This window comes from Nicotiana tabacum, chromosome 7, assembly GCF_000715075.1.
Source record: "Nicotiana tabacum cultivar K326 chromosome 7, ASM71507v2, whole genome shotgun sequence".
In the NCBI taxonomy this organism is placed as follows: domain Eukaryota; kingdom Viridiplantae; phylum Streptophyta; class Magnoliopsida; order Solanales; family Solanaceae; genus Nicotiana; species Nicotiana tabacum.
Window position 1 is genome coordinate 129687889 of NC_134086.1, and position 8823 is coordinate 129696711.

Consider the following 8823-nt stretch of genomic DNA (forward strand, 5'->3'; position numbering starts at 1 on the left):
ATTTTTCTTAAGATTTGTTTTTATAGCACATATCTTCATTGTGGTTTGATACGTTACATTTAGTATCTTATTTTGATTAATTGTTGGATGCTTCATTTAGTTACTCAAACCTCACCCCAGTTCCCCCTATGCTATAAAACTGGTGTAATATCCTTAAGTTTACTGGATTAATGATGTTTTCGTCATATTTCATTTACTAAATTAATATGGAAGTTTAAGCATGAAGATAATGTAGCTACATCTCTTTTTCTTCCGATTAATTCAATGAACATGACTCCCTTTTTTATTTCTTTCTTTTTTCGCATTAGATTTTCATTCCTACGCCATTATTGCTTATGTCAGAAGCGCAAGCGCAATACAAACCAAGGGTTGATTGGTAACTTAGTTGTAAAACTACTAGTACTATTACTATATACGAATATGTTATAGCTGCAGGTGTTACATTTGAATCTTACTAAGCTCTTTCCTTTTCTTATTTTTACCCTAAACGACTATCCTATTCAATAGTAGAACATAAATAATTAAAAATAATTTCGACCAATTATATGTTCGCCTATTACACGGCCCTGTGATTGGATGCAATGAAATTTACATTTTATAGTATCATTTTCTAGGCCAAGACAGTTGCTGTTACTTGGACACCTTTTATTTCCTTTTTATAGTAACTTTTACTAATTCATCAAATTGTTGGCTAACCTTCAGCTATCTCTACAGATGCCATCTGGAGACAAAACTCTAATTTTGTGCTTCAAATAATTACTAGAAGTTATTAAACCAACACCTAATAATTAATCATATCAACATAATTGCATTATTTTTGAACTATAAAAAATAATAATAGAAGACTCTGCGATGTGGACAGCCAAATAATCAATTAATTGACTCAATCTTGTTTGGCCTTCCAAGTTTATCCACGTATTTTATTTAAAGAACATCTCTATCTTTTAATCATTTTATAATTGTTTGTTCGACATTAGTTAGAATTGTTCTTTCGTTTTATGAGAAAAAACTTTAGTTTGACAGCTTACAAGGATTAAAAAAATTGTATCTCAGCCCTTATCTCACATGGTGAGTTGAATGGCAAAATAAATAATTAGAAAATAATGCATATTCAATAATTCTCTGCTGATTATAACAAAGTATTTGACAACCTACATGCATGACTCCATCATGTTATGAAAAATGAGATTTCCATTATTTTTAACGAGAATGTTAAAACTCAATAAATCATACTTAATCTTCACAAAAGGCATCAACTGTTGCTACATGCATGTCAAAATCTTTTCTAATTTTTTAGATGAAAGAAAAAAGTACTTAGCGTTAAAGGTTTTTTTAATATCTTCTACATTTAAATATCATCATATAAAATCAAAGGAAGGAAATTAAGTTTTTTCTTTGTGTGCGTGGAAAATTACTTGTATGAGTTTGCAAAACATTTGATGTTAATTTATTTGCACATGACTTCTATTTTAAAAAGTTTAAATTTTATGGGTAAAAAATATTATTTTCACTTAAAATACTTCTTAAATAAGCTTTTACCATTATTCCAAATACTAAAATAAAGATAGCTAAGCTTCAACTTACAAATAATGATTTCAATATTGCAAGTGAGTAGGATGGTTTGATATCCTCACCATATGCGGAACCAGAACTTTCATCAATATGTGTCAAATATAAATAATTAGCTATATCGAAAAGCCAAAGGAGAACGTATAGAGAATATACATAAAAAAAATTATCCAGTAATATAGCATAATTTTCTGGCGGAGGGGTTCTGTGTGGCTCCGCCAATGTTAACATATATAAAAAGTACAGTGCCTATCTTCCTCGCACTAGGACAAGTAAAATAAGATTTGAACATCATTACTTGTATCCTTTCTTTTTTGAGAATCAATAAATAAAATGTTCACCTAAATATTCGAGTTTAGAACTTATGAGTTCAAAACAATATTTGCAAGTGAGTCATGGCCAAATAATGAGAGAAAAAGAATATCTTGACGAAATCCAGGGCAATATAGACATTTGAGTAGATGTGCATATAATTTAAGAAAGAACTACAGGAACGAAGGAAGATGGACACCACATGTTTAACGTACACTCCGTGTATGTCACTGTACACAATAACCAAACTCCTCTTAACTTGTCTTCTCTTTCCCTTAAAAGGATCTACCAACGTAATCTTCTAATGGATTCTCATATTTTCTCTCGAAATCTCAGCTCACCTCGTCGGAATTTCGTCATTTTCCGGCAATCTTTTTCAGCTTTTCAGTCTCCTCAATAACTCCTCTGGTTCTAGTTGAACACTCATTTCTCCGACCATATTCCACCGGAAGTATAACTTTAACCAAGGTGGTTCACATGGTCTTTCCTTTTTGTCAGTTCAAATAACATACGGGTGTTCTTTGGTTTATCAAGTTTTTTTCATTTCTGGGAAAATTTCTTTTTCTTTGTTTACCATAAAAATGAAGAACAATAACTTTTTGAAATTTCTAATAGTCTGTTCCATAGCTTTTTGGGTTTTGGTTGTTATAGGAGTTATTTAAGTCCTCTGCTTATCTAATTCTGTTTGGTAATTGAGAGAACGGTAAAAAAGGACAAACTTTTTAAAGTGTTACGCATTTGTCTTTGTCTTTTTTATGCAAAAATACCATAGGTGGAATTCTATAGATTTAGTGGATTGATGGGTGTCTGTTCATTCTTCTGACATTTTTCTTCTGATGGAATTCCAAGTTGGAATTTGAATATTCTCTGCTTTTCTTGCACTGTTAAAAGGTTCTTTACTCTCACTTCAGATTCATCATTTTTGGATATTTCTGTATTTTAAAACCTTCAGATGCTTAACTTTCTGAGTCAGATCACATCTCTTTTTACCTCAGCTAAGTATATCCAATTACTTGGCTTCATGTGATGGTGTATGTGTATATTAGTCACTTTTTTACTAAATATGATACGCCTAATTGAGGGTTGTTGTCCCTATAAAACTCAAGAATTTTTTGGCTTTCTGCTGCAGGGGTATTTCATATTTGAGTAGCTAAGGATTAAGCTCTAAATGGGGCATTTTTCTTCAATGTTTAATGGATTGGCAAGGTCTTTTTCCTTGAAGAAAAGAAAGAACTGTACTGGGAATGGGAAATATGATGGTAGAGAAGCTGTTGAAGCTATGGCTAAAGAAGCCAAGAAAAATGACTTGATATTAAGGTCTTCAGGGACAGTAAATGTTGTTGGCTCTAAGAATTTTACTTCATTATTCTCTAGGAGAGGTGAAAAAGGAGTGAATCAAGATTGCTTCATTGTTTGGGAGGTATGCTTCCACTATTATCCTATTTATGATTACTAAATCTCCTCTTTGTTTTATACTAGTCTGTGGATCTTTTTAATTGTGATATCTATGATTGTAGCAGTAGCTTTTGGTAAATTCTTTTTGGTAATGGGTGACAGTAAATAATCAAACTCAGGACCTACGTCTTGAAACTATATTGAAACTATAATGTCTCAACATTATATCCTAACCGATTGTTTTTGTCATTGTGGGAATGGCAGGAATTTGGATGCCAAGAAGATATGATATTCTGTGGTATATTTGATGGGCATGGTCCATGGGGTCATTTTGTGGCAAAGAAGGTTCGAGAATCGATAGTATCATCGTTGCTTTGCAATTGGCAAGAGAGTCTAGCCGAGGCTTCAGTTGATCCAGATTTAGATTTAGATTCTGATAAGAAACTTCAAAGGTTTAATATATGGAAGGACTCATACCTAAAGGCATGTGCAGCTGTAGATCAAGAGCTGGAACATCATCCTAAGATAGATACATTTTACAGTGGAACCACTGCTTTGACAATAGTCAGACAGGTAATTCTGTTAGCTCTAGTGTTTTTTTTTCCCTCTTCCTGTTTGGGAATCATCAGTGTTGTAATTCTTGTGTGGTTATCCTTTTTTTACCAGCTTGGCCTTGTAAAGTGTAAGCTTTTAACCTTGTTTTGTAAATCCATACTGTGTTTTTTGGATGTCCCTCTTGCTAAATTAGTTAGAACTGAGACTCAATGTAAGAAATATACTGAATTATTGTATTCTCAATGTGTAAAGGGAGCTCTTTTGCAATGCCAATAAAGACTAGTGTATGTCAGTTCTTTTTTTTACCCCTTTCTCTTTTTGAGTGCGGAAATGGTAGGCGAAATGATGTTTTCTCTAGAACTGTTTGGCATGTTCACCCTGAAAAATAGCAAAGCCAGCATCCTTTTTTGTTTTTACTTTATCTTTTTTTTAGCTTTTGGATGATGGGCATGAAGATAAAGATTCATAACTTTTTATGTCTATATAGCAAAATATACTCCATAGTCCGCAGTTCTGCGATCAAGAATATTTGCTTAATTATTTGTAATGCCAATATATATAAGCTATATTCTAATTAGATTGGTGTTCGTTGTGTTGCAGGGCGAGGTAATTTTTATAGCAAATGTAGGTGACTCGCGTGCGGTATTGGCTACCACTTGTGATGACGGCAACTTGGTACCAGTTCAGCTAACTATTGATTTCAAGCCTAATCTACCTCGTGAGTCCTCTATATACCCCTCTCTGCTCTACTAGACACAAAACAGCCATATATAAGCTACTTCAATGTTTGTTTTGCAGAGGAAACTGAGAGGATAATACAGTGTAACGGTCGAGTGTTTTGCTTAGATGATGAATCCGGGGTGCACCGATTATGGCTACCCGATGAAGAATCCCCTGGATTGGCGATGTCTAGAGCCTTTGGGGACTATTGCGTTAAAGATTTTGGTCTAATTTCAGTGCCTGATGTGACTCAAAGGCGCATCACAAGCAAAGATCAATTTGTTGTGCTGGCAACTGATGGGGTATGTTTTGTGCATTCTGGGTTGTTCCTAATTTTAGAATTAGTCTAACAAGGACAATCATGTCTTCATCACTAATAGTAGTACCTTATTTCTTAATTAGGCACATAGAACAAAAAGTAGGTAGGTCAACAATTGTAAGCATAAGTCAATAGATCATCAGTTATTGCCCCTAGGGCTTTGGTTATCTCAAAGAAAAAAGAAACACGACATGTTTTGTGTTGGTTAGGCGCACATCATGTGTTTCGGACAAAATTAGGTATTAAGTCAGGAAAATGATAGAGGGATGTGCTCATAGTTGCCTGAGTTTGGATCCTGCGTGCCAAGTGAAGTTGCACCAGAAGCCCACAGGAGATTTCTCCGAGATAAAAAATTATATAGAATTGATTGAGATTCATCAGTTTAATATAAGGGCTTGGCCACAGTAAACGAACATTGTATTACGTAGGCTCGAGTTATCTTGTTTTAACTGTATATTCTTTGTTGACAACTAACGAGTAGACTTCATGTTTGCAGGTATGGGATGTTGTCTCCAACCAAGAGGCTGTAGAAATTGTATCCACAACTCCAGATAGAGCGAAGGCGGCCAAGTGCCTGGTTCAATGCGCTGTCCGCGCTTGGAAACGCAAGAGGAGAGGGATAGCTGTGGATGATATTTCTGCTATTGTACTCTTCTTTCATTCTAATCATTTCTGCCAGCATATTTACCCTGTAACTACACCAAAATAACTTAAATAGCAAAAGCTATTCTCTCTCTCTTGCTGACATTCTGCCTCCAAGAACTCATCCACATGCTTACATGTTAGAATTAACATAAAACCTTAGATTTAGGCGCTCTTTAAGTGAACCTCCTACTACATGAAGTATGAAAAAGATGAATCATTTATCGTTTCCGAATGGAGTAATAATTAATTGAATCTTTAACCTATCGGATGTAACTTCATTAATTCAGATATTGTTGTAGAGGATGCACTCCACTCCTAGTCCACATGGTTTGTGACAGAAAGAAAAATTGCATAAACACCATTAGTGGCAGATCCAAATGTAGGGTCGTTGTTCGGCAAAACCCAAAGTTTTTGGCTTGTACCCTATGAATGTGTGAACCAAATATTTATAGAGTTTGTTTTTTAACTTCAAAACTCATTCCCCTTCAGAATCCATAACATTTGAATTCTGAATCCGTCACCAAACATAGTTCCCGAGCAGTATTAATTGAGTTAAGATTGTATATATTATTCTAAAAGGCCATGTTAATATGGATCAGATCCATTTTTCTCCATTTAATAAAAACAACAATCACGCACTGATTAAGGCAGGTTTGAGATAGGCTTCAACCTCCTTGATTATGTTCTTCGACTTTTTCTCCGTCATTTCTCTTGCTAGTATCGGCTTTACAATGCTAGGAGGCTTTCCTAATTGGTCCTGCCAAGTTCTACTTACATAGTCTATTTTCAGTTGAAGAATACTTCCAAGTGGTGCAGAAATGATAGAACTAGGCAACTTGGATGATCAAGCTAAAGTTTAAAGAGCCGACATTCAATGAAGACTAACTGCAATTGGAGGAGAAGTGCCAAAATTTCCAGCTCCACAAGTTCAAGGAAGACTTCCAAACAACCCTAACATAGGACCGGACTAAATAAAGAGTTAAATGCACGTCTGGCTGAAAAGTCATTGCCCAAGAAAGTAAGAAAACAAATGCAATTTTGCTGCAACCTTTTGTAAACAAGTATTTTAAGGCCTATACTTGTATAATTCAATCATCCAATTCAAACAGCTATGATAGTGATAGTATTTGTCTTACACCATTAACACATCCTATAATATCAATACCTACATTCAACTTGGTATCTTAGAAAAATCAGAACTCAAAAAGTCCTATTCTGGCCACTAACTTCTACAAGCAACCCTTCTGATTCTATCACATTAGCTATATGGGTAGGAGTGGCAAACGAGCTTGTTAGGTCGGATATGATTCGGGTCGAAAACAGGTAATGAAAAAACAACTCAATTATCCGACCCAACTCATATTATACGGATAAAAAAGGGTTAACTTCTTGCATGTGATCACTTTTGGGAGAATTTTGTCTCAAGATACCCAATTTAAGACTTTACAAGTGTAAAAGTTAAACCCATTGATTAGGATAATATGATTCTTATCCATATTTGACCCATTTTTAAAAAGTTATTATTCAACCCATGTTTTAGTGGATAACATTTTTAATCATTTTGCCACCCCTAGCTGTGGGAGAGTTTAATGCTGAACCCAATTGCTTATCAAGTTGCTAATTCGATGTGCAATTTTAAGTCACTTTCTTCAAGAAGCATATTTTCACTTTGATGTTCTTATCTCAAAGTGTTGAAATTACAAATATGGCTCTGAATTGCAGCATTTAGCAGGCTGGCAAAAGTTGGAGCCAGGAATCAAGAGCAAAGGGCACTTCTCACTCAAGCTCAAGCAGGAAAATGAAATGAACCAAACTATATGCGTAACAATTGTAGAACTTTTGATTAAAACAAATATAGTCGAGTTGAATGTGACTGCTCATAGAACAAAAGAGTAGATTACTAATTGATACTTACTATTTAAGATGAGTGAGATATACATTTGATCCCAATATACCTTCCAAAATCTCCCACTGCTTCATCACTAACCAAACTATTGGTTGTAGACTTTTAGTACCTAAGTAGAACCCAAATAACAGCCAAAACCTACAAAATCTAAAACTGGATAATACTATAATACCACCATTTTCTAAGTTGAGGACAAACTTTTTTATACTCCAGTGGATCCAAAGCCACCAGATCCTCTCACAGTTGAATCAAGATCATCAACCTCCTCGACATCTGGTGTCATAATTTTCTGAATAATAAGCTGTGCAATCCTATCACCAGCCTTAACTTCAAAATCAACATCAGAATGGTTGAACAAAATAACCCCAACTGGCCCTCTGTAGTCTGCATCTATAACTCCAGCTCCAACATCTATCGAATGCTTCCATGCCAAACCAGATCGAGGCGCTATTACCAAACAAAGAATAAAAAGTAACAGAAAACACAAGTATCAGTCCTGGTAAATCAGCACTTTGAGGGTGCCATGGGGGATATGATTACAAAGTAATACAGGAAATAACAATAGTGTTTTATATAAAATGTGTACAAGTTAAATGACTAAAAGTAACCAAACACTGGAAATTAATTTCATAAAAAAATGTTTTCCTGATAAAAAGGTCGGGAAAAATATTTCAAAAATGTCGAGGAAATTACCAATACGAGCATAGGCTCCTTGAGGAACAGCGATGCTGAGATCTGTGGGTATAAGAGCCTTGCCTCTGGCGGGAACTTTAGCCTCTGCAGCACTGTATACGAAGAAAACAAACAGTTTAGAGAAGTTTTTTGATCTTGCTAAATGGGTTCAATTAAAATAAAATCTGAAAACGAACCTGGAAAGATCGTAACCAGCAGAAAGAGGTGAAGCTCTGGAGGGCAAAACAGCATTTTCAGAGAGTTTCTTGACTCGGAAAAAGGGGATTTCAAGGAGAACGCCGTTCTGGGGTTTGTCCAATTTCTGGATTTTTGGAGAAGGCTCTTTGATCTCAGGGGAGTTTATATCATTTTCTGCCATTTTTGGAATTTGGTTTGTTGAAGAAAAGTTTCTGAGAATGCAAGGACTTTGAAAAGTGAATGGGAGGTTTATGTGGGGAATTTCAGCCGAGAAAAATGAAATGGCGCCAAATATTCCCGCCTTTTTCTGTATAGGGAAATGGGGATACAAAATTCCCATTTGCTCCACCTAGTATTTAATTCACAAACCAGAATGAAACTGCAATCAAATTTTGAGGCTGCTTCGAACTCTATTACTCCCTCCTCCAGTCCAATTTGCATCGGACACGCTATTAAGAAAATACTAAATTCTAGAAAAAAAATAGTTAGTGTGAATGAAGAGTAAAAAACTTTTTAGAGATGCTTATGTAAT

At 35.0% G+C, this 8823-nt stretch overlaps 2 protein-coding genes across 3 annotated transcripts; one reads left to right on the forward strand and one right to left on the reverse strand.

Annotated features, from left to right (window-relative positions):
- The first annotated feature begins 2061 nt into the window (after positions 1-2061).
- LOC107775274 (putative protein phosphatase 2C 34) lies at positions 2062-5604 on the forward strand. Of its 2 annotated transcripts, none has more exons than XM_016594991.2 (6): positions 2062-2349; positions 3011-3301; positions 3541-3849; positions 4432-4549; positions 4630-4853; positions 5367-5604. In XM_016594991.2, exons 2-6 carry the CDS (start codon positions 3050-3052, stop codon positions 5577-5579), a joined length of 1116 nt encoding a protein of 371 aa, XP_016450477.1. In that variant the 5' UTR covers positions 2062-2349; positions 3011-3049; the 3' UTR covers positions 5580-5604. The 2 variants fall into 2 exon arrangements, with proteins under 2 accessions (XP_016450477.1, XP_016450479.1); XM_016594993.2 differs by having other exon boundaries at positions 2073-2352.
- A 1730-nt stretch (positions 5605-7334) lies between these two features.
- LOC107775275 (deoxyuridine 5'-triphosphate nucleotidohydrolase) lies at positions 7335-8586 on the reverse strand. Its single transcript, XM_016594994.2, has 3 exons — positions 8291-8586; positions 8115-8206; positions 7335-7868 (listed from the first exon to the last, which is right to left on the reverse strand). Exons 1-3 carry the CDS (start codon positions 8470-8472, stop codon positions 7624-7626), a joined length of 519 nt encoding a protein of 172 aa, XP_016450480.1. The 5' UTR covers positions 8473-8586; the 3' UTR covers positions 7335-7623.
- Positions 8587-8823: the final 237 nt, after the last annotated feature.